The 25,802-nt window shown below is 41.2% G+C and overlaps 1 protein-coding gene across 4 annotated transcripts; it reads left to right on the top strand.

The window, feature by feature from the left end:
* Positions 1 to 1,368: 1,368 nt before the first annotated feature.
* LOC124142757 (keratin, type I cytoskeletal 9-like) lies at positions 1,369 to 25,594 on the top strand. Of its 4 annotated transcripts, none has more exons than XM_048385436.1 (9): positions 1,369 to 1,447; positions 3,982 to 5,052; positions 6,537 to 6,549; positions 8,535 to 8,575; positions 20,759 to 20,827; positions 22,542 to 22,589; positions 23,266 to 23,302; positions 24,539 to 24,660; positions 24,791 to 25,594. In XM_048385436.1, the coding sequence occupies exons 2-9, from the start codon at positions 4,012 to 4,014 to the stop codon at positions 24,935 to 24,937; spliced, it is 1,518 nt and encodes a 505-aa protein (XP_048241393.1). In that variant the 5' UTR covers positions 1,369 to 1,447; positions 3,982 to 4,011; the 3' UTR covers positions 24,938 to 25,594. The 4 variants fall into 4 exon arrangements, with proteins under 4 accessions (XP_048241393.1, XP_046367351.2, XP_046367352.2 ...); XM_046511395.2 differs by lacking the exon at positions 22,542 to 22,589 and adding an exon at positions 22,309 to 22,503; XM_046511396.2 differs by lacking the exons at positions 1,369 to 1,447; positions 22,542 to 22,589 and adding exons at positions 1,454 to 1,624; positions 22,309 to 22,503.
* The last annotated feature ends 208 nt before the right edge of the window (positions 25,595 to 25,802 follow it).

The following is a 25,802-nucleotide window of genomic DNA, read 5'->3' as shown; positions in this document are numbered from 1 at the left end:
GCCCTAGTCTGTCTTACAGACCCTGATACAAATATATATCAAATACAGCCCATGCAAGTCTATAATGTTTGGCAAGTTAGATTACTGCAGTATCTGAAAATGAAGAGAGACTGGGCTCCCTTTTACTATATTTTTATAAAGATAACTTAACAACTGGTTTTTTTTTCTGTACGATATGTTCATTTCTGAGACTAGATGTTAGTCTACGTGAGCCCACACAGTTATTATTTTTCGTTTCACGGGCTCACCGCCCGTACTGCAAAGCAGCCGGTCCAAGAAAAAAAGTGTGGCCTGAAATATATATGAGGTCAATCTCATTAAAATTAGATGTTTGTTCTCGCTGCCGCTTAACAAAGCTAAGCGATAGCGAGAACTAAGATCTGATTTTAACGAGATTGTATATGAAGTACGTGGTAAGATAGTCGTAGTTGGACGATAAACCGATGCATCGGCTGAGCGCTATTTTGTACTTCTCGAAACAAGTAGCGATCACAATCGCACAATAAGTCAAAAGTATCAATTCTGACCTTAAACATATTTTTAAATAAATGCTACACCAAACACTAATTATTAGTGAAAACATAAATATTTTCATCCATTGCGCCATACTTGACACTGCCAACTGTAAATCTTCAGTGTGTCAGGTATTTGGCCATCCTGTCTCTTAAAAGATGGCTTACACACCACGACACATGGTAGCCGTTTTCGCCGGAGAAATCGGTGACGTTTTGCTGAGGTGCCGTTTTAGCCTGCACCCCACACCACAGATAAGAGCACTTACAAGTATCGTGATACATATCGGATCGTCCCAACACTATAAGACTCCTAAAATATAGTATGTATTTCTATACACCCGTTTCTAAGTTGTTGTGTGTACCGTGTCGCTTTTGTCAATGAAGTCTGGTTCCATTTTCGCCAGGCAACTTTGATGACAGTTTGACGCGGTGCTGTTTTAACTTGATTCCGGTTACACAACCCCACTGTTGGAAATTCGTCTCGGATGGAAGGTGTTGTTATGAACATATTGTCCATATCAAAAGTGATTACGGCCATTCGTTTAACGTTTTAAAAAATATAAAAAGAGGATTGGTCTTCTTTTAATTCCTTTGCTATCTTCAATCACAGGATCGCGTATCGAGACTCGCCTGCGTGTTTGTTTGTTATTATTATTAGTTACATAGTCCCATGCTTCGATAAATACACGGAAAACACCTATTGGAATTCCGCGGCAAGGGCAAACATGTGGTGACTTCCACAGTCGATCCATGCTGTGAATTCCTTTACTATAGCGTATATATCTTAAACCTTTCAAGCATAATAGAAACAGATATATAGAAAGTAGGCCAAATAGACGCCTTTTATGTGATACATGACATGTAAGTTGTATCGAGGTTAATAGTACGCATTGGAAGCCACTGCACTGTCCCGGTCTTGGTGAATAAAATAGGTCTGTGTGGGAATGTTTATCACGTGAAGCATTCAATCTACAATTAACATTTACATTACATGGAATTTGGTTATAATGAAACATCTGCTTGATGATCTTTGAGGCAACGTCTTTAGTCAGCATTTTTTTTTTCTATTACCGATCAACTCGTCTGGCATAGGGCCAACCGAATTTATGGTAACTACATGGAGGTATGCTTTATAGAGAATACAATAACACAAAGCTAGTAGGAACGGGTAAATGTTAAAGATTGTAAATATGGGACACAGGGCCGAAGTTTGTTATTATTATTATTAGTCACATGGTCCTGTGTATTGGACGTGAAGATCCAGGGTAGAAAAGATCTTCAGCAACCCATAAGAGGCGATTATGCTTGTAAAATGCGACTAACCGGATCGAGTGGTCAGGCTCGCTGACTTGCTTGATGCATGTCATCGTATCCCAATTGCGTGGATCGATGCTCATGATGTTAATCACTGGATTGTTTGGTCCAGATTCGATTATTTACAGACCGCTGTCATATAGCAGGAATGTTGCTGAGTGCGGCGTTAAACAACAAACAAACATACAAACTACAATATAACATGGCCCACATGATCTAGATCTGCTTGATCTTGAACTCTGTAGACTTTGAACAATGAAATGTGATGGATGGCAATACCGTTTAAATACGATAGGGTCTACATTCTACCCGAATTTGTTTTAATTATTAGTTACATGGCCCTGTGCTTGAACAGACTAGGCTATGAATGGGGATATTTTTTGCAATTGTTGAGACATGTGATTGTTTCATTCTGCGGCAGTGACGAAAATATGAACAATACCAGGCTGCCATCAGGACCTACAGACTTAAGAAGCTGCAGGCCCTGACTAAACTTTTTTAGCCCTCATTTAAGAAACTGCAGTTTATTCTGACAAATAAATTGGTGCTTAAATTTACTGCAGGACATAAGGACCCATATAAATTTGAAAAATGGGTGACACAAGAACCACTTGCCAGGGGGCCACAGGCAGGCGTTTTTTTCTAACACTGTTCCGCGGAAAAAAACACCCCAAATTCTGCAGTTAGTTTTTGTACATTCTGCCCTCAAATTTTGATTATTCAGCACACAAATCCGCAAAGCTTAGTTTTAGTGAATTTCGTAGTTTTGCAGGGGGCAAGGGTGGCCAAGTCATCTAAGGCGCCGCGATTCGCTGTGCAGAGTTGCGTACCTTGGGCACACCAGAAACCTATGATTGTGGGTTCGAATCCCGGTTCGCCCCTATTATGTTTCTAGGTTTGTCATCACCATACCCGTGCTCGTGGGTTTCAACGAAGTGGTAAATGTTTGAGACCTGCATCACTTCGGGCTTTCCTCCCACATTAAGCTGATACGTCGTGATATAACTGGAATACTGTTAAAAGCGGCATTAAACCCAACTCACTCACTCGTAGTTTTGCACCTGTTAGACTTGTGGCAGGCATTTTATGATAAACCTATCCACAGCTAGAATAGCTTATTGAAGCGAATCTCGAGATCACTAATGTTAAAATTTAGCCATGCACTTTTGGCAAGCAATAACGAAAGTCAATTTCACGTTAAAATGAAATAATTATTTGTGGAGACGTGAGACATGTGAAAATTCTGCAGTGTATTTGACAAATTTTGAGGCAGAAAAATGAAAATTCTTCATGAGCACTGCACAAAATGAGATTTTTATGCAAGAAAGATACATTTCTGCAAAATATTCTGAGACCATGGAATACAGCGGGGGTTGATTGCTAGACTGCATGGAATACAGTCCCTATGGCAGGAGGGGCACAGGTGGCCCAGTCTTCTAAGGCACCGCGATTCGCTGTGCAGAGTTGTGTACCTTGGGCACGCCAGAAACCTATGATTGTGGGTTCGAATCCCGGTTCGCCCCTATTATGTTTCTAGGTTTGTCAGCACCATACCCGTGCTCGTGGATTTCACCGAAATGGTAAATTTCTGAGACCTGCACTACTTTGGGCTTTCCTCACACATTAAGCTGACACGCCGTGATGTAACTGGAATACTGTTAAAAGCGGCGTTAAATCCAACTCACTTACACTCACTCACCCTATGACAGGAACTTTAACAATCTGTTAAATCCCAAATAGCCATTACTGTAATTATGTTTTCATTGCAAAAATTATCGTATATATTTTCTTGTAATGTGCAGAATTAGAGTTACAACTAACATGCCATTCACAGAATCGCCATATTTTTAAAATATGTACCTATACATATTGTGATACGTTGTTTATGGGGGCGGTCGGGTAGCCTAGTGGTTAAAGCGTTCGCTCGTCATGCCGAAGACCCGGGTTTGATTCCTGACATGGGTACAATGTGTGAAGCCCTTTTGTGGTGTCCCCCGCCGTGATATTGCTGGAATATTGCTGGAATATTGCTAAAAGCGGCGTAAAGCCATACTCGCTCAGATACACTGTTTATTGTCTCTTGTTGCAGTTTGTTGCTGTATATGTTTTAATTTGTAGTACTCATCCTGATAGTTTACTTGGTCTTTTTCAGATCTAATAAAAGAGACTAAAACGCATTAAAATGTACAATCGTCAGGGGCAAGGCAGATTCAGTAGTGGAAATGATAGGGCGTGGAATGACGACAGCAACATGGAGTATGAGGTGGGAGGAAGGAACGTCCAGCGGTCAGTCGGAGGATACCTGGAAGAGAACCCTGACTTCGGTGGAGGTTACAGTCAAGATGATGGGGGATTCGGAGGTGGAAGTACAATGGGAAGTCAGGGAAACATGAAGAGGAATATGGGGGGTCAAGGTCGAATTATGGGGGGTCAGAGTGGAATGGGAGGCCAAGGTCATTTGAGGGAAGGTCAGAGTGGAATGACGGGAGGTCAAAGAATGATGGAAGGTCAAAGTGGTATGAGGGGAGGTCAAAGTGATATGAGAGCGGGTCAAGGTCGCATGACGGGAGGTCAAAGTGGAATGATGGGAGGTCAAAGTGATATGAGAGGAGGTCAAGGTCGCATGATGGGAGGTCAAAGTGGAATGATGGGAGGTCAAAGTGGAATGATGGGTCAGAGTATGGGAGGTCAAAGTGGAATGATGGGAGGTCAAAGTGGAATGATGGGTGGTCAGCAGTCCTTCAGTGGACAAAATAATAATGAGTTGGTAGAATTGTTGAAGAAACAGTCAGATGTAATAAATAAACTCAGTGAGAAGATTGGCCTTGACACTGGTTATGGTGGTGAGACATATGAAAGCGGATATGGCGGCAAAGATTACTATGGCAATGAAGCTGGTGAACAGTACTATGAAAATGAATATGGCGGAGGTTATTTTGAAGAAGATTATGGATCGTATTCAGGTGGTCCTATGGGTGGTCAAAGAGGTGGTGGCCCTTATAGAGGCTCTCGATCCGGAACGATGCAAGGGGGACCTATGCGAGGCGGACCAATGCGAGGAGGGTCAATGATGAGGGGACCAAGGAGAGGAGATTTCATGCCTCCCAGAGGAGGGTTCACCCCAGGCCCTGGAGGGAGGGGGGCCATGAGGGGGTCACCAGGGAAACGAAGAGGTGACTTCCAAGGAGACTTTGGTGGCAAGAGACAGCGCATGGACAATGAGGTACAGGTTTGCTTCAAACATTGAACACACAGATTTGAAAACATATTTTATCAGCAAACTTTATCGTGTTTTTGAAAAGTGTAATCTACAGTAACAGTTTTAGCAGTAGTCACAAATTGAGATTGATATGTGAATAATTTCACTCATCAGGAGTGGAGTTTATATTTGGCAAAACCACTAGAAGACATCATGACAGTCAACAGTCATGCAGGGATTAATTTATGCTTGCTTTGAGGCTGATATTTGGCCATAAACCTGCAGGAAATGTCAGTAAAAATTCTCAGATTGGAATTAAACATTACCCATTTCATGGTGTTACATTTATAACTAGTGTTGTGGCTTTCTAAGGTGACATTGAATGCAGTGTCAGAGCTCCAGATAAGCTTTTGGGGTTGTGGGTATTTTACCCATGCATTTTAAAATCATTGGGTATCAGTAATTCTATCTGGGTATTCAAATTTCTGTTACCCACTAGTTTTTACACATGTGGGTATTTAAGTTAAATATTTAAAAACACTATTCATCTAGTCCCTGCAAACTGGTGTCGTGTGGGTTCGAGAGATTTATAGGACTCAAAAATACCACAATACTTCCACAAGAAAGTGTGATGGCAAATGTAACTGTCATCTTTGAGTTTGGCAAGGTTGACGGAATGCCCATTTATAATTTCAAAATAAGTTACTGATTTGCTAATCGAATACACAGGGTTACTTCACAATATTTTGATGATACGCACAAGTTTTATTTTTGTAGCTTATCTGTAATGTTCGTTGCGTATTTGATACGCTTGTATTTTATTTTACTGCATATTTCTGCAGTGTTAAAATTCAATGTTATCTCTGAATTTTGGAAAATAAGAACTTGAAAATAATGATTTTTAGAAATTTGCTTGCCAAGGGCTCTTTGTTTAGAATCCTAGGTAAATCCCAGTCATGTTAAAGTTGAATGATTCTGCAACTTGCATTTCGTATACAGGCATTATGCAACCCTTCAGGGATAGTGGGTCATTCAGTCCCCTGTAACCTATGCTTGTTGTAAGAGGCAGCTGAATGGATCGGGCTGTCAGGTTGTTCACATGGTTGATTGCATGTCATACTTTATAGAAACCTGACAGTGTAGGATGTTGATCATTATATCAACCTTTGGTTTGTCTGGTCCAGACTGCTGAACAATGTACACCTACTTTCTCATGATGTAATGTAAGACATCACTTGAAAGCTTTCCCATTGTCTTTGCAGTTTCATTAAAATTAATATATATTTTATCAAGTGTAGGGTCTTTTTGCACAAACAAGGAAAATATCATAATTTGTGGGTAAGAACTAGATAATAAACCTTGTGTACTTACTAGCAGCCATTGTTGTAAACGACAGAGTTGCAGAACCACAATATACTTACTCACATTGTCACTTTCCTTTTTTTGTTGTCCAGCTATTAATTTTTTGTATGTGCAACTAAATGTTCTGTTTTATTTAATTTTTTCAGGCACAGCCTCGGCGTAAGTATAATAGTGTGCATTGTGAATCTGGATCAGAATGGCATCTTGTGCTTGTCATGATATTCAGTGGGTATTGTATGTCCACAATGGCTGTAGAGCATGGGTAACGATCAATGCACTTGGGAAGACCTAGGCTAAACTTGGCAACCATGGGTAGTGATCAATGCACTTGGGAAGACCTGGGGTAAACTTGGCAAGCATGGGTAGTGATCAATGCCCCTGGGAAGACCTGGGGTAAACTTGTCTACCATGGGTAGTGATCAATGCACTTGGGAAGACCTGGGGTAAACTTGGCAACCCTGGGTAGTGATCAATGCCCCTGGGAAGACCTGGGCTAAACTTGTCTACCATGGGTAGGGATCAATGCACTTGGGAAGACCTGGGGTAAACTTGGCAACCCTGGATAGTGATCAATGCCCCTGGGAAGACCTGGGGTAAACTTGTCTACCATGGGTAGTGATCAATGCACTTGGGAAGATCTGGGCTAAACTTGGCAACCATGGGTAGTGATCAATGCACTTGGGAAGATCTGGGCTAAACTTGTCTACCATGGGTAGTGATCAATACACTTGGGAAGATCTGGGCTAAACTTGGCAACCATGGGTAGTGGTCAATGCACTTGGGAAGACCTGGGCTAAACTTGGCAACCATGGGTAGTGATCAATGCACTTGGGAAGACCTGGGGTAAACTTGTCTACCATGGGTAGTGATCAATGCACTTGGGAAGACCTAGGCTAAACTTGTCTACCATGGGTAGTGATCAATGCACTTGGGAAGATCTGGGCTAAACTTGGCAACCATGGGTAGTGATCAATGCACTTGGGAAGACCTGGGGTAAACTTGTCTACCATGGGTAGTGATCAATGCACTTGGGAAGACCTAGGCTAAACTTGTCTACCATGGGTAGTGATCAATGCACTTGGGAAGACCTGGGCTAAACTTGGCAACCATGGGTAGTGATCAATGCACTTGGGAAGACCTGGGGTAAACTTGGCTGCGATGGGTAGTGATCAATGCCCTTGGGATGACCTGGGGTAAACTTGTTTACCATGGGTAGTGATCAATGCCCCTGGGAGGACCTGGGCTAAACTTGTCTACCATGGGTAGTGATCAATGCCCCTGGGAAGACCTGGGCTAAACTTGGCTACGATGGGTAGTGATCAATGCCCTTGGGATGACCTGGGCTAAACTTGTTTACCATGGGTAGTGATCAATGCCCCTGGGAGGACCTGGGCTAAACTTGTCTACCATGGGTAGTGATCAATGCCCCTGGGAAGACCTGGGGTAAACTTGGCTACCATGGGTAGTGATCAATGCCCCTGGGAAGACCTGGGCTAAACTTGTCTACCATGGGTAGTGATCAATGCCCCTGGGAAGACCTGGGCTAAACTTGTCTACCATGGGTAGTGATCAATGCCCCTGGGAAGACCTGGGGTAAATGTGGCTACCATGAGTAGTGATCAATGCCCCTGGGAGGACCTGGGGTAAACTTGTCTACCATGGGTAGTGATCAATGCACTTGGGGCTTAACCTGCCAACCATACAGTTTGTTCTAGTGCGGAACACAGAGCTACAGATAAGCTGCGCATTTGCGTAAAAAAATCCCCAAACTATTCAAAACCCAATTACTTTCAATTATCTTGCATACAGAAACGCATGCATTAAAGGAAAAACATAAATGTATAAAAACAGCATGCGTAAATACCCAATAAAGCTTTCTCAGCATGCGTACAATGGAGCTAATTTTCGAAACACAATTATGAGCTTATGTACTTTCTGAGTCAAGCCTACTTATTTAGAACAGTTATATACATCTAAAACATTATTTCATTTTTTTTAAATCTTAAAAACCCAATAGAGTAATGGATGAGTGAAATAATATTGGTTACCAAATGAAAAATGTTATAACCCAATTAAAATAGAAACCTATTCTGTATTCTGTATGGTTGCAGTTTGTTTTTAGTTTGTGAAAACTTGTATTTCAGGAGCCAGATCTGGATATGCAATGAAGACCCCTGAACAAAAGGTAGTGTGTCATAACAAAAAACTTCCAGTTCCTCACTAGATTACAGGGGCTTAGGGTTAGTGGGTTTGTCAGTCACACAGGTTTAATTCCCTAGGGTACTGAGTTTGTTATTCATACAGGTATAATTTTTCTGTTAGTGGTTTCGTTAGTCACACAGGTTAAAATCCCCAGGTTAGTGAGTTTGTCAGTCATACAGGTTTCATACACCAGGTTAGTGGGTTTGTCAGTCATACAGGTTTCATACACCAGGTTAATGGGTTTGTCAGTCATACAGGTTTCATACCCCGGGTTAGTGGATTTGTTAGGCATACAGGTTTAATTCCCCAGGTTAGTGGGTTTGTCAGTCATACAGGTTTCATACCCCGGGTTAGTGGATTTGTTAGGCATACAGGTTTAATTCCCCAGGTTAGTGGGTTTGTCAGTCATACAGGTTTCATTCCCTAGATTAGTGGGTTTGTCAGTCATACAGGTTTCATTCCTAAGGTTAGTGGGTTTGTCAGTCATACAGGTTTCATACACCAGGTTAGTGGGTTTTTCAGTCATACAGGTTTCATACACCAGGTTAGTGGGTTTGTCAGTCATACAGGTTTCATACCTAAGGTTAGTGGGTTTTTCAGTCATACAGGTTTCATACCCCGAGTTAGTGGATTTGTTAGGCATACAGGTTTAATTCCCCAGGTTAGTGGGTTTGTCAGTCATACAGGTTTCATTCCCCAGGTTAGTGGGTTTGTCAGTCATACAGGTTTCATACACCAGTTTAGGGGGTTTGTTAGGCATACAGGTTTAATTCCCCAGGTTAGTGGGTTTGTCAGTCATACAGGTTTCATACACCAGGTTTGTCAGTCATACAGGTTTCATTTCCCAGGTTAGTGGGTTTGTCAGTCGTACAGGTTTCATTCCCCAGGTTAGTGGGTTTGTCAGTCATACAGGTTTCATACCCCGGGTTAGTGGATTTGTTAGGCATACAGGTTTAATTCCCCAGGTTAGTGGGTTTGTCAGTCATACAGGTTTCATTACCCAGGTTAGTGGGTTTGTCAGTCATACAGGTTTCATACACCAGGTTAGAGTGTTGTCGGTCATACAGGTTTCATACCCTTGGTTAGTGGGTTTTTCAGTCATACAGGTTTCATACACCAGGTTAGTGGGTTTGTCAGTCATACAGGTTTCATACCCCGGGTAAGTGGATTTGTCAGTCATACAGGTTTCATACCCTGGGTTAGTGGGTTTTTCAGTCATACAGGTTTCATACACCAGGTTAGTGGGTTTGTCAGTCATACAGGTTTCATACCCCGAGTTAGTGGATTTGTTAGGCATACAGGTTTAATTCCCCAGGTTAGTGGGTATGTAAGGCACACAGGTTTAACAGGTAAACCCATAAAATAAATAAATCAATCAATCAATCAAGGCAGTTCTTCACATTGTAGCACTGGGGAAATGGACTGAAGTGAACCTCATGTATGGCTCAGTTTGAGAAATAGGCTGTTGTCATACCCTCCACATGTTCGTGATGTTATCAGTTTGTATTCTGTTGTGAAATTGGACCCGTGTTAACCAGACGAACTGATTCTTAAGTATACACTCTATTGAGATGAAGGTTTTCATGATCACATCTCTGATTCCAACCAATTAGATGCTGAAACCCACTGTTACTAACATGATGCATGTGTATCTTTATCATGTTAATAGGGGCGGTTGGGTAACCTAGTGGTTAAAGCGTTCGCTCGTCACGCCGAAGCCCGGGGTTCGAATCCCCGACATGGGTACAATGTGTAAAGCCCTTTTCTGGTGTCGCCTGCCGTGATATTGCTGGAATATTGCTAAAAGCGGCTTAAAACCATACTCACACACTCACTTATCATGTTTACATGTATTTATGTTATTTATGTATATTATTTATGTATATATGTATGTATATTGATTAGTTTCGAACTATGATTTATTGAACTTGTTGCATATGAAGATAGTGTTTGGTTGATTGCAGTATGGGAATGAACATGGATATTCATTCCATGAAGTTCAGTGGTAACCATGGTGATGTAAACATGTAAATCACCATAGCAACAAATGGAGACACTGATTGTTTATTAGAGAAGAACCTGTTTTGTTCCTCTGTACAGTGTTAAAATACATTCGTCCATCAAGTGCATGTCAGACCAGTTGGTCTGACAGCAGAAGTGTATGTGTAAGTGGAACATGTCCGGCCACAGAAGGTCATGTTGAAGTAGACAAGGTCTATCATTAGATGAAGGTGAACAGGTTCATCATCAGATAGAGGGGTGTCTAGCCAGATGGACAATAGTTCCATCTGAAGCTATTAACCTAGGGGAACCTGCTTCGTCTTTTGGTCAGATATTTACTTACTTATTTTAAGGTTTTCATGTTTTTGTGACAAGCCATTTTTGTCACCAATTGCAATAAAGACTGTCTATGTCTCCTTAATGATGATATTTTGTATGGGTGACCTCCAATTCCATGCATCCTTGGTTATACAGAGTATTATGTCTCCGTTCAATGGTTATAAATACCCTGGACCCAATTCACCGTGTAGAAGTAAATGTCCAAGTGACTGTCCATTCCTTAGAAATAATGGAGCCAATGGCCATTTTTTTGTAAGGAATGGAGAGTTAAGAGGATATTCCTCTACTAAAAACGAATTCCTACTTTTACATTTTGACAAAACATTCTGAAGAGCTGTGTAATTTGCACAATAAAGATCATATCGTGAGCACGTTCAAAAACTGCAAACAACTGTCCATTCCTCAAAAATAATGGAGCGCTCTAACAACAGAATGATGTCACAGATGTGTTTTAAACACAGCCTCATTGTAAGCACCATTTTGAAACCAGCTGGAATGACATGCTAAATTTTGCCATCCAATCAAATTACGGTCATGAGGCAAGTGATAAATTGAGATGATGTCCCATAACAAAGCTATGGTGGAGGATGGGCCCAGAGTGTTTATGACAATGTAATGGAGATATTACACACTAGATAATCAGAGAACAATTCATAGTACATGGAGTAGATAGTTCTGTCTTTGGTCATTACAAGGCCAGTGATGTGTGGATGTCATTGATTTGAAATGATATAGTTGATGTGCTAATGTTTAACTGTGAGATCATGTCTTGCCTTTGGCCTCAACAAGGACAGTGACACTGTCTTCCATTTGCCTAAAGGATCTGATAGAGACAGGGCACATAGAGACCTTAAGATGTTGTACAGAAGATCTCTGACTCTCACAGAGCAGAGGTATTCCTACCCATCTATAAGTTGAAGAGCTTAGGCATCACTTGGTCTGTTGTGAGTTGATCCCTATGATACTGTGCTGGCTTTAATCACCACTTGGTCTGTGGGGCGTTGACCTCTATGATCCTGTGAAGACATTTTAGCATCACTTGGTCTATGGAGCGTTGGCCCCTAAGATCCTGTGAAGACATTTAAGCATCACTTGGTCTGTGGGGCGTTGACCTCTATGATCCTGTGAAGACATTTTAGCATCACTTGGTCTATGGAGCGTTGGCACCTATGATCCTGTGAAGACATTTAAGCATCACTTGGTCTGTGGGGCGTTGACCCCTATGATCCTGTGCAGGCTTTAAGCATCACTTAGTCTGTGGGGCGTTGACCCCTATGATCCTGTGCAGGCTTTAAGCATCACCTGGTCTGTTGTGAGTTGATCCCTATGATACTGTGCTGTCTTTAATCATCACTTGGTCCGTGGGGCGTTGACCCTTATGTTTCTTTGAAGACATTAACCATCATTTGGTCTGTGGGGCGTTGAACCCTATGACCCTTGAAGACATTTAAGCATCACTTAGTCTGTGGTAGGTTGATCCCTATGCTCCTGTGAAGACATTTTAGCATCACTTGGCCTATGGAGCATTGACCCCTACGATCCTGTGAAGACATTAAACATCACTTGGTCTGTGGGGCGTTGACCCCTACGATCCTGTGAAGACATTAAACATCACTTAGCCTGTGGGGCGTTGACCCCTACGATCCTGTGAAGACATTAAACATCACTTGGTCTGTGGGGTGTTGACCCCTACGATCCTGTGAAGACATTAAACATCACTTAGCCTGTGGGGCATTGACCTCTATGATCCTGTGAAGACATTAAACATCACTTGGTCTGTGGTGAGTTGACCCCTATGTCCAGGCTTGAAGCATCACTTGGTCTGTGGGGCGTTGACCTATACGATCCTGTACAGGGTTTAAGCATCACTTGGTCTGTGGGTCGTTGACCCCTACGATCCTGTACAGGCTTTAAGCATCACTTGGTCTGTGGGGCGTTGACTCCTACGATCCTGTGAAGACATTTAGCATCACTTTTGAATGGAATGTGGACTCCTTGGTTCATCACATGAGCCTGCATTTAGGGCCACTTTTAAATGACACCGAGAAACTAAACCTCTTTCTCCCCTGATATTACAAAGAGAGTGAGCATTGCCCATGTCAAATAAAGAAAAGAACATAAATAACAACTGAAGTAAGTGCACCTCTGTATTCCTTTGGCTCCATTTTGAGCCATCACTGAGTTCAAAATCAAAAGTTCTACAAATTTGTTCTTCAGAAAAGGAATCACTTTTTCCATTTGATTTTTAAATATGCCTCTTGATTTGACATTAGCGATCTCTCCCTTCACTCTGAACTGTGGACTCCTTGGTCATCCTGGTCGGACAGCCTGATGGTAAGTGTTAACTCATGCTGATGTTGAGTTTAAATCAGATCACTGAGATTATTCAGGATTAACCCCAGAAACTGCTGATTGTTGGCCAAATCCCAGAATTGCCCTGATTCAATCTCAGGTCATTTACACCAAGTCAGTAGGGGGTATGTTTTGCCCAGTCATCTAAGTCACCGCAAGTCGCTGTGCGGAGTTGTGTCCCTTGGGCACGCCAGAAATCTACAATTGTGGATTCGAATCCAGGTTTGCCCAATGATTTTTCTAGGCTTGTCAGCACCATACCCATGCTAGTGTGTTTCACAAAAGTGATAAATGTCTAAGACCTGCATCACTTGGACTTTCCTCCCACATCAAGCTGACACGCTGAGATAGAAGTCACTCCAAGTCAGTAATTCTCTCTCTCAAGATCTGTACAACCCTCCATAGGTCGTTAAGACATGATACATGTGTGAACTTTCACCGCTAAAGCAAAATGAAGAATGGTGTTATTAAAACGAATCCGATGTCGACCACATCTGCTTTAAATTCTTTGCTCACTCGTATCAAACCTACATGCTGATTTGCTACTTAGAAATTCACCCGTGTGACATTCTATGGAGGGTTTTTGCAGAACTTGACAAGAACAGGCTGCAAATCATAGTAAAAGAACTGATCTGAATGATCTTGGCATGTCACACTGTTTACTTGTCTCGCACAATAAGCAGACAGCATTGTGCTGTAACTGAATTACTGTTCCAAGCAATGTTTAACCAAACTCATTCATTCACGTCACAGCCCAACTTATGTGCACTATCTTAGAGGTTCAGATTTTATGGCTGGAACTCTTTTGGACAGAATTTGATGGTCCAGTATGAACACTAACATTCACTGACATGTCATTGGGATAATGTCAAAAGATTACGTGATTTGTGACACACTATTCAAGCTAAACATTTTCCTACACCAGACACCCCTGATGGGATACCGGGTTGGAATGGATCCCCAGCTACCTATGCTGGTCACTGCGTGGGATTCTGGGTGAGAATACAACCCCAGCAACCTATGCTGGTCACCCCATGGGGTGAAAGGCGACTAACGGGATCGGGTGGTCAGGCTCGCTGACTTGGTTGATACATGTCATCGATCCCAATTGCGTAGATCGATGCTCATGATGTCAATCACTGGATTGTCTGGTCCAGACTTGATTATTTTACAGACAGCCATCATATAGCTGGAATATTGCTGAGTGCAAAACAACAAACAAACAAACAAACAAACACTCCATGGGATTCTGGGTTAGAATTGGTCCCCAGCCAACTATGCTGGTCATTCCATGGGATTCTGCATCAGAATTGGTCTCCAGCAACCTATGCTGGTCACTCCATGGGATTCTGGGTCAGGAATGGTCCCCAGCAACCTATGCTGGTTGTAAGAGGCGACTTAATGAAGGCATGGTGTCCTAGCTGATTGTGTGTCATAGTACCCCGACTGTGTGGATCGTTGCTCACAATTATTTACAGGAATCGATCATATGACTGACAAGAGTGTGGCAAGAAACAGCAAACACACACATACCAGACAACCCTCCAGATTCAACATGGTGTCACATGTCAATTTAAGTTCGATTCCGATTTACCCTTACAAAACCTATCGTTCGAGGGTCTCTAAACAAGAAAGTAGATTGGTGTGGCTGCATTTTTGGATTGCAAATCCAAAGTTGTACTTATTAGGCCGTGGGCTAGGTATGACCCACGAGCACCCCCCCCACATCCAAACCCCACTTAATTTTTTTAAAGCCCATAAACATACTTAACATGATTTTGAATGTTAACAAGAAAAAAGTTGGGACGAACTTGTTGTTACAGCCTTTCAAAGTATGGTACCCTACATCGCGTTTTCGCCCGGTTTTGCCGTATATCACTTGGGGGTATGATTACGTTTTGGGTTGTCATCTCACTAGTGATCCACTGATCTTCAAGTGTGATATACCACTGGAATCCATATATAAATACCTCTCCAATGAGGTATCAATAATTGGTATTGAGTGAATATGGACCAACCCATGGCAAATTGAACGTCATATATCCCGACAAAACTATTTTTTTCTCGCAGAAACCTTTAATCCGGTATATGTTCTAGGTACGTGTGCCTGATTCCACTATAATCGTCTAACACGTGTTCAAGTACATCTCTTGAAGTACTTACTTAACATGTGATGTTACCAGGTGAAAATCTTTTGCACAATTTGGAACAAATTTACTCTTATAATGTCAGAGTAGGATACCTAATATTGCATTCTCGGCTTAGCTACATCGGAACAACACTTGGATGTATGCTCAGGATTTGGCTTGTCATCTTGTGTGTTATTCACCGACCTTGATGTGTTATATGCCATAGGAAACCATATATAAACACCATAATTTGATGTAGGCTGATTATTGATCTACTTTTGGACAATCATATAGAATACCTCTTGACAACTCTGATATCACTCACTTTTGTATGCATATAAGAGGTTCACAGTATAATGCTCGAGTCGATTTCAGAGCTTTGAATGAAATGGACCTATGTGTAACATATTCAAGATGGCAACCATAAAGCTGTGCAAAAAAACTGATCATAATGTAAATGTTATTTATTTCAGCAAATATACAAATCAATTTCTTGGACGCAGGCTTGATATTTTGACAAATTTTGCCATTTCAAGTTGAGTTTCAGATGTTTTAGTACAGCTAGTAGTTAAGGTGAATTTGCAGGGGGCACCACCGAAGGTAAAAGACGAATTCACTTACTAACATTTAATTCATACATCACTTAGCTACCTAAGTTTCCAATTTACAGAAAATGTCCAAATGCGAATCGTCCAAATCGTATATGAATGGCTTGAAATGAACAGGGACCATGCATTCACAGAAATAAATTATATTCCAATTACATACTTAAGATTCTCTTACAGAATACCCAAGTTAATATATATGGAAATGTCCCACCTTGTAACAATGTCCCTGAGAGGTTATTGTAAGTTCATGTCATTCAAAGAATATTTCTGCCTACTACTATTTTAAACGTAGAATTTTTGTATTTTTTACTTGTGGCTAACTTTGCATAGAATCGCCAGGTGATGAAGGGAGGATGTAAATCATCCTGGGGTCCATGCAGGTAGCAAAGGTACTGTAAGTCCCCATGGTCCCCAGTATGGTGGTCTACCTTCAGTTGCTGACGATCTATAGCCCGTTTTTATCTTGTATCGATATGTATAGTGCTATTCTCTTTTATGATTCCGTACTAGTTTTACATCTTTTTCTGTGACAAATCTAGTTACTTTACTGTCCTTCGTTGAAAGGTTTTTATATAAGTGTCAATATATGTATTATGATTAACTATTGATAGTCACGATATGGCTGAAACATTGCCGATTTGACTTAATATTTTAACTCACTAACTCACTCACTCACTCATTGTAACAATGTCATCACCGTGATTATGTGTCTTTTGAGGTTGAACTGTTGTGACTGAGACCAACAACGTATACAACCGGGAACAACTCGAAGACAGCTTTGACATCTCAACCTAAACGGAAACGTATCCCCAGGGATCCAGAGCCAGTGTGCATCATACACGTACCTGGCTTGAAGTATGGCCCACTACAAAGTCTGAGCAAAGCCAAAGATCCTGATGAGAAGATGGAAAAGCTGAAGGAGCGATCAAGCGTAGAAGGATGGCAGAACCTCCAGAAACGCCAAATCAAATGGAAGTGTCATGTACAAGCCTGCCGGCAGTTCTGGAAGAAACCCATGGCTATCACAGAGAATATTATCAGCGTTTTACAATGAACCTTGACCGTTTGAAACAACCTGAAATTGAATCTTTGGAACTAGCTTGCCGCCCAATTCGGCGTCCATCCTATGAGCCCATCATCTTCCAACCTGACTGCATCTTTTGTACTTCGTATTCATGAAAGAAATTCAAGTCAAAAGGAAGCTGGACAACAGAAGGGCTCACAAACTTCAGTCGGGATGGATGGCAGCATGTCGTTGAAGTAGCTCAACGTCAAAACGATGAGCCTCTCCTGCTGCGGATCAGAGGGAAGAAACTATTTGCCTGTGAAGCAAATTATCACAAGTCGTGCCGAACTGGTTACTTACAGATTCCTGAGAAATTTCGGAGCTCTCAACCTTAGGAACACCTTAGACAGCATGAAATAGAAGAGGCACACAAGAAAGCAATGATATCAGTGTCGGAAGTTATCAACAGCAAGAAACTGTAAGAGAAGACTACTGGAGTACCAAGTTAAAGAAGAAAAGTGCAAGCGTGTCATTCGAACCTAATTGGTAGTCGTTTCGTATAGCTGAGTCAACATTAATCTGTTGTACACGATAAATGATTGGAAATGTCCCATGTGACAATTTTCTTCTTTAACTTGGTACTCCTGTAGTCTGGGTTTGGGTGTGCAGTGTCCTGAAGACTATATGTATACACCTTTAGTAGATCTTCTTCTCTTTCAGTATCTTGCTGTTGATAACTTCCGACGATTGAGAGCTCCACCATTTCTCAGGAATCTGTATGTAACCAGTTCGGCACGACTTGTGATATTTTGCTTCACAGGTAAATAGATCCTTCCCTCTGATCCGCAGCAGGAGAGGCTCATCGTTTTGACGTTGAGCTACTTCAATGACATGCTGCCATCCATCCCGACTGAAGTTTGTGAGCCCTTCTGTTGTCCAGCTTCCTTTTGACTTGAATTTCTTTCATGAATACGAAGTACAAAAGATGCAGTCAGGTTGGAAGATGATGGGGTCATAGGATGGACGCCGAATTGGGCGGCAAGCTAGTTCCTAAGATTCAATTTCAGGTTGTTACAAACTGTCAAGGTTCATTGTAAAACGCTGACAATATTCTCTGTGATAGCCATGGGTTTCTTCCAGAACTGCCGGCAGGCTTGTACATGACACTTCCATTTGATTTGGCATTTCTGGAGGTTCTGCCATCCTTCTACGCTTGATCGCTCCTTCAGCTTTTCCACCTTCTCATCAGGATCTTTGGCTTTGCTCAGGCTTTGTAGTGGGCCATACTTCAAGCCAGGTACGTGTATGATGCACACTGGCTCTGGATCACTGGGGATACGTTTCCGTTTTGGTAGAGATGTCAAAGCTGTCTTCGAGTTGTTTCCGGTTGTATAAGATGTTGGTCTCAGTCACAACAGTTCAACCTCAAAAGACACATAATCATGGTGATGACATTGTTACAAGGTAGGACATTTCCATATATATTAACTTGGGTATTCTGTAAGAGAATCTTAAGTATGTAATTGGAATATAATTTATTTCTGTGAATGCATGGTCCCTGTTCATTTCAAGCCATTCATATACGATTTGGACGATTCGCATTTGGACATTTTCTGTAAATTGGAAACTTAGGTAGCTAAGTGATGTATGAATTAAATGTTAGTAAGTGAATTCGTCTTTTACCTTCGGTGGTGCCCCCTGCAAATTCACCTTAACTACTAGCTGTACTAAAACATCTGAAACTCAACTTGAAATGGCAAAATTTGTCAAAATATCAAGCCTGCGTCCAAGAAATTGATTTGTATATTTGCTGAAATAAATAACATTTACATTATGATCAGTTTTTTTGCACAGCTTTATGGTTGCCATCTTGAATATGTTACACATAGGTCCATTTCATTCAAAGCTCTGAAATCGACTCGAGCATTATACTGTGAACCTCTTATATGCATACAAAAGTGAGTGATATCAGAGTTGTCAAGAGGTATTCTATATGATTGTCCAAAAGTAGATCAATAATCAGCCTACATCAAATTATGGTGTTTATATATGGTTTCCTATGGCATATAACACATCAAGGTCGGTGAATAACACACAAGATGACAAGCCAAATCCTGAGCATACATCCAAGTGTTGTTCCGATGTAGCTAAGCCGAGAATGCAATATTAGGTATCCTACTCTGACATTATAAGAGTAAATTTGTTCCAAATTGTGCAAAAGATTTTCACCTGGTAACATCACATGTTAAGTAAGTACTTCAAGAGATGTACTTGAACACGTGTTAGACGATTATAGTGGAATCAGGCACACGTACCTAGAACATATACCGGATTAAAGGTTTCTGCGAGAAAAAAATAGTTTTGTCGGGATATATGACGTTCAATTTGCCATGGGTTGGTCCATATTCACTCAATACCAATTATTGATACCTCATTGGAGAGGTATTTATATATGGATTCCAGTGGTATATCACACTTGAAGATCAGTGGATCACTAGTGAGATGACAACCCAAAACGTAATCATACCCCCAAGTGATATACGGCAAAACCGGGCGAAAACGCGATGTAGGGTACCATACTTTGAAAGGCTGTAACAACAAGTTCGTCCCAACTTTTTTCTTGTTAACATTCAAAATCATGTTTAGTATGTTTATGGGCTTTAAAAAAATAAAGTGGGGTTTGGATGTGGGGGGGGGTGCTCGTGGGTCATACCTAGCCCACGGCCTATATGTGATGATGCCATTGAAGACCCGGGTTGGAATAGGTCTTCAGCAACCCATGCGTTTCGTAAGAGGCGACTGTGTCATTGTATCCCATTGGATTGTCTGGTCCATACTCGATAGTTACAGGCCACTGTCTTATAGCTTGAATATTGCTGAGTGCAGCGTTAAACAACACAAACTTGTTTCATGTGAAATCTTGAGTTCTTCTTGAACAAATTTCAGTGATGATGCAGGTTTTGTTGGTATTTAAGACAATGTGAGCCTTGTTGACATGACACAAAATTGTGGTCATCCAACTGTGCAGATTTGATTATTTACATGCCTTTATGACACAGCTGGAATATTGCCGACTCGGGTGTTCATTAAACAAAGAAGAATCTGATAACACTATACAGGCCTCATCTTCCTGAGGCAAGTCCAGTTTGCACCCTTGCCAAACTTGGCTTGCAGTTTTAATTTGCTGGACTAACGAGTCTATGCAAAGTCCAATCAAAATCGCAATGGCAAAATTGACATCCTGCTCGTAAACAAAACGGCAACTGCTGTGCAGATTTCGGTTGATTGCAGGATTTGCAAAGCATGTGTACCATCAACTGGGCGTCAGCATATATTTTCCAAATCTTTTCATGTTTTTAATCAACATGCTCCAGTGATTTGATGCATTTACGAGGTAAGACCCGTTCGGCAAGGGTGGAAACTGGACTTTCATTGTTAATAACCTCGGGAAGATGTACAGGCTTCTGTGGGAAACAAGGGTGCCACTGTAGCATTCATGACTGTACTCACTTCCATTAATTCACTGGGGTGATTTGGTGTTTTTGTCAAGATCAGTTTGTCTCAACTAATAATAGTTGCGAATAACTTCTTGTATGGTCCATGAACCCCTTCTGGGTTTCAGGGCTGTCAGAGTGGTTAGTGCTTTCAGTCAATGTGTCAAACAGTGTACAAGTCATGTACTACACTCCTCATTCTGTGATTGCTATGAAGTTTTGAATGTGATATTTCAGGAGAGAGAAAGGGAAGAAAGCCAAAAGAAGGGGGTAGAACCTATGAAGCCCAAGGCCACAGCCACACAGGTTGGTGTTTCCACCTTGATTTGTAGCATTTCTTAGGGATTCAAGACACACTCTGGCGACTCAGCATAACAGCACTGCCACAGGCTAATTTGCATATCACGTGACCAGACTTTTCTCTTTCTTGTAAACAAACACGCTTTTTCAGAAATCAGTATAGAACGGACTAATAGAGGATATTTAATGTGTTTTCTCAAATACCACTTTTATCTCGACTGAAGTGGGGAGAGTCTAATATTTTCACGAGTGACGCAGTCACTCGTGAAAATATTAGACTCTCCCCACTTCACGAGATGAGATAAAAGTGGTATTTGAGAAAACACACTGAATTTTCTATTTATTATATACATGTTTTATTTTTATTACTTGCAATTTATATATTTTTTTGAAAACAGTGTCTGATAAAATAAGTAAGTTCTCCCTGTCGCCCCTTTACCACCGCCGTATAAAGGGGGTTTGCGAAAAGAATATAGTCCGTGAATAAAACTAGCCCTGTTAATATATGTTATGCGAAATATATTATTTCATATCGAGTATTAAGTTCCGTGGACATTTTTGTTTGTCATAATTAAACAGTCCTGTTTAAAATGAAAACTGAAATCATTTTCAAACAGCGATTATTTTATTGGCATAGGAATACATAAACAGTTAGTACTGTGGTCATGTCGAACGATCAGCTGAGCGGTCTCCAGGCTTACAAAATCCGCCAAATTTGATCAAATTTTCTCACAGATAAGTATGAAAGTTGACATAAACACATTTATAGAACCCCGAACATTTTAACTGAAACATTGTTGCTTGCTGTCAAGAATTGAATTAGGAAAGTTCAATTCTCGGAAAATTCAAGTGGGCGCTTCGTCTCGCTGTCGCCAGTTGTGCCTAATGTCTGGCGAAGCATGTCCGGCGCAAGGGTGATATTAACATTGCCATAGATGTTATTACCAGACATCAGACTCGTCAAAAAGTTCCTGTGGTCAGTTGAAGAGAAGTTATGCACCTGCGGTTGAGACTGAGTACAGTCGGCATCCGGCACCTTGTTTATGTCAGTCGCTAGTGACTGATATAACTTTTTTATATCATTCTTTGTGGAACGGGTCCCATGAAACCTTTTCACCAACTCGAAAAAGGCACTAATTTGGTGTTGTAAATTAAGGGTGCTCAGTCTGCAACTTTAGCCATCAGTCTTAAGCCAGTGTCTCGTAAAGTTCTGTATCATTTCATAACCTTAGCTTATATCAGTCCATATAATACCGGTAACAATGAAACTGACTAAAGTTGATGTTATGGCCAAGTTGCAGCAGTAGACTGTAAGATTTGGGGCTCAAACTGGTGTCTTCAGACCCACTGACATTTATGTTTTGAAGATTAGGGCGATGACAAGGACCTCTTGACTTTATTTCCTGACACTGCTGACAGATTGACAGTACAAGATGCTGTATAGGGCCTCGCTCCCTGAGATTGCATCAGTTCTGTTTCCACTTAAGGCTGCCGATGCCCCGTGGATGTCGTCCGAGTTGAAAGTACTCCTGGTGGCTAAGGCCCGCAGTCACAAAAAGGCCAAGGATAAGAACACTCCAGAAACCTGGGCTAAATTCAGAGCAGCTCGGAACCTTTTCATTTGTAAGACTCGACAGGCCAAATTAAAGTACAATTTACAGAAAGCATTGGATGATGGGAAGGTAAATGTTTAGCGTATTGAGTGTGGTTGTGTTTTCAGTATCGCAAATATCTCCGCAAGAAGGTTCAGCAGCAGAGGGAGGAGGATGTGAGTATTCAAGTGTAGAAAGTAGACGTTCTCACAGTTGCAATTTGGGAAATGTTCATTTGGATGTGTGGGAACACTCAAATTGCGCAAAATATTCTGAGTATTTACATTGCTTTACAACTCAATTCCCACTATGTCTTATTTCTAGTGCATTTTCCTTTTTATTGTTTACATAACAATGTCAATTTAAAAATTCTCCTGAAATTCTCCTGATGAGTCAAAGCACAAAATGAATTGCCACACTTCCTTTGAAAGTTGAAGTAACCACAAATTTGCATTTTGTAACCTATAATTGTACATATAATTGTTTTTAAATGCCTAAATGCAATGACTAGTCTATAAATGTTCGCTTCCACACTGAAGCAGCCTTCAAAATGTGAGTTCAAATCAGGAGGTTTTTTTGGTGATTTAATAACCTTTGATAGACCAATCAGAATTGAATAATGTATAAAGTCATGGTAGAATGCATGTTATTTGCAGTTGTCAAGACCTCTAAAGTGTGATGAGAATATGCAAGATAAGTTCTCACCCATATTGAATAAAACCAACGATCCTTCTCTTGTATCTTTTTACAAAATGTCAGATAGTTATGAAGTTTTCACTTAGATTGTCCAGATCCTACATCATTCACTTTAGGATTTTTAGCATGGAAGAAATTTATCGTTTCATACTTCAGGGAACCTTTCCAGCCTATGAAGAGGACAAAGTCATCGGTAAGCTGATTTTTAAAGTTGCCTAAAAGAAATGGATGGTCCACATCAAATAGATTGCAGAGTTAGATCACTTTGTTAAGCCAGGGTCTTGTTGTAGTAAGTTTGAAACTCATATTCGCCTCAGTAATGCTCCTAGGTAAGTCAGCACTGTACTGTTGGTTGGTTGGTTTGTTGTTTAACGCCGCACCTAGCAATATTCCAGCTATATGATGGCGGTCTGTAAATAATCAAGCCTGGACTAGACAATCCAGTGATTGATATCATGAGCATCGATCCACGCAATTGGGATGGATGACATGCTACAACCAAGTCAGCGAGTCTGACCACCCGATCCTGTTAGTCGCCTTTTACGACAAGCACAGTCGCCTTTTACGGCAAGCATGGGTTGCTGAAGACCTATTCTACCCCGGATCATCATGGGTCCAGCACTGTACTGATACTTGAAGGTTTCTCTGTGGGGGATATTTCTTAGAATATCGATCGCTGTTTTATTCTCGACCAGACTTGATTATATACCAACTGGGCCTGATAGGTGAGATCACAAATCAGTAGTAAGTAAAATGTGGGCCTCTGTCATTAGTTTTTTTTTGTTTTAGTCAGTGTAGAGCACGCACGAATAGCAAATGTATCAAGTTGAATAAATTCTTTTTTAAAAATGTCATTGTATCCCAATTGTGGGGTTCGATGCTCATGATGTCAATCACTGCATTGTCTGATCTATTCTCAATTATTTACAGACTGCCTTCACACACTTTGCAACAAAATTTATCTTGACTATCGTATTTACTCTCAATGTAACTGGTTAAGCTGTTTGATAGTTATGTAACTGGAATTTAGAATCTAATTTCTGCCCATACAACCTTATTCAATCAACTTCTCATACCCCATAATATACAGGGAACACCAGGTAAGAATGTAGGTCCCATTCATCCTATGCTTGTTGTAAGAGGCGACAAAATGGATCGGGTGGTCAGGCTTGGTGACCTGGTAAAAGTGGTTAATTGCATGTCATCGTATCCCAATTACGTGGATTGGTTCTCATGATGTCAGTCACAGGATTGTCTCGTTCAGACACAACTGCCGTCATATAGTTGGAATATAGCTGACTGTGGCATTAGACAACAAACAAATACCCGTAATATACCGCTGAAATGAAGCCCATCTCGTCATGGTTTCAACTTTACTTAGTCAGTGTTTTCAATGGCAGCTGATAGTGTACTGTATGGTTCTGTTTAGGGAGGAAATACATTGAGAAGGTGGAAGGCTACTACTGCCAGAAGTGTCGCAGGTTCTTCCGGGAGGAGTCAGAGGCAACCATAGAACACTGCATGACGTGGGCACATTACCAGAGGATCAAGGTATGTGACACTGTGATGCTAAAAGCGACATAAAAGGTCACTCACTCACTAGTCCTTTTCTGAGGCTCTTTACAAGCACAATGAGTGGTACTGTGAGAAAGCCTCCAATAGTCTGCTATTATCCTTTCAGAATACAAAGTTCCCGAAGGAAGAAGACAAGAAGAAGGATGGGGAAGCTGGAGGAGATGAGGCAGTAGAGATGACTGCGGACATGAAGACTGATGCTGCTGATGCACCGCTGGATGAGGAGCAGTTGCTGAAGGAGGACGATGAGTGATGCCGACCTGATGAAGATCTATTGGTGAAAAGTTGAGATGATTTGTACAAGTTCATGTCGCAGCATTGAAGGCCTCAACAACTTTTGCGACTAAGGAAAATTCAGTGAATGAATTTCTGTGTACCTGTGACCCACATGATGGATGTAAGCTATGATAGTGTACAGCATGTATCAGTCATGTGGAGACAGCATGTGTAACATGCTTCAGTGTATATGGACAAAGGTCGGGTAGCCAAGTGGTTGAAGCTATCGTTGGTCACATCGAAGACCCTGGTTCCATTCCCATGTGGTTACAGTGTGTGAAGTCCATTTCTGGTGTGCCCTGCCATGAAATTGCTGGAATATTGCTAAAAGTAGAAAACTATACTCACTCACTCACTCACAGCTGTGTCTTCGAACTGTCCATTATTTGGCATGGTCTTATCCATCATTGTGCATGGATTGCTTTGTTAGAACCTCTGTCAAGTACTTTGAAATAACAGCTGTTGCATGTCCATCATTTCTTTGTTCATTTTTTACTTTTGTTGATTATGAAGGTTATATACTTTGTTCGGATGACAGTTTCATTTCATTTCTCAAATATCATTGTCACATCATTAAACTGTCCAAGTTGCAACATTATTGTAAAATGTACAAAATCAATGAATTTGAATAGAACTATTTGTGTTATTTTCTGTTTTCAACTGTGTCTTCACTGTAGATGGGGCTCAGGTAAACATTGTGGCCTAAGACGTTGTACAGGGTTGCATCCCTTAGCCATGCCAGAATCTGATGTTTGAGGGTTTGTCCCATATTCACATTGATTATTGGTTTATCAGAACATACAGGTCAACCTTTGTCAATTGGGCTTTCCTCCCTCCTTAAG

Source organism: Haliotis rufescens, unplaced genomic scaffold (assembly GCF_023055435.1).
Source record: "Haliotis rufescens isolate VD_foot unplaced genomic scaffold, xgHalRufe1.0.p SCAF_59, whole genome shotgun sequence".
Classification (NCBI taxonomy): Eukaryota; Metazoa; Mollusca; class Gastropoda; order Lepetellida; family Haliotidae; genus Haliotis; species Haliotis rufescens.
Note: the sequence above shows the minus strand (reverse complement) of the source record. Positions and strands in the feature narration are given on the sequence as shown.

Excerpts from the sequence above, each read along its gene's own strand:
- LOC124142757 (XM_046511395.2), top strand. The coding sequence starts at position 4,012 with ATGTACAATCGTCAGGGGCAAGGCAGATTCAGTAGTGGAAATGATAGG. Across the intron at positions 8,576-20,758 it reads TGAAGACCCCTGAACAAAAG|GAGAGAGAAAGGGAAGAAAG; the intron begins GTAGTGTGTCAT and ends GTGATATTTCAG. Across the intron at positions 24,661-24,790 it reads CACATTACCAGAGGATCAAG|AATACAAAGTTCCCGAAGGA; the intron begins GTATGTGACACT and ends TTATCCTTTCAG.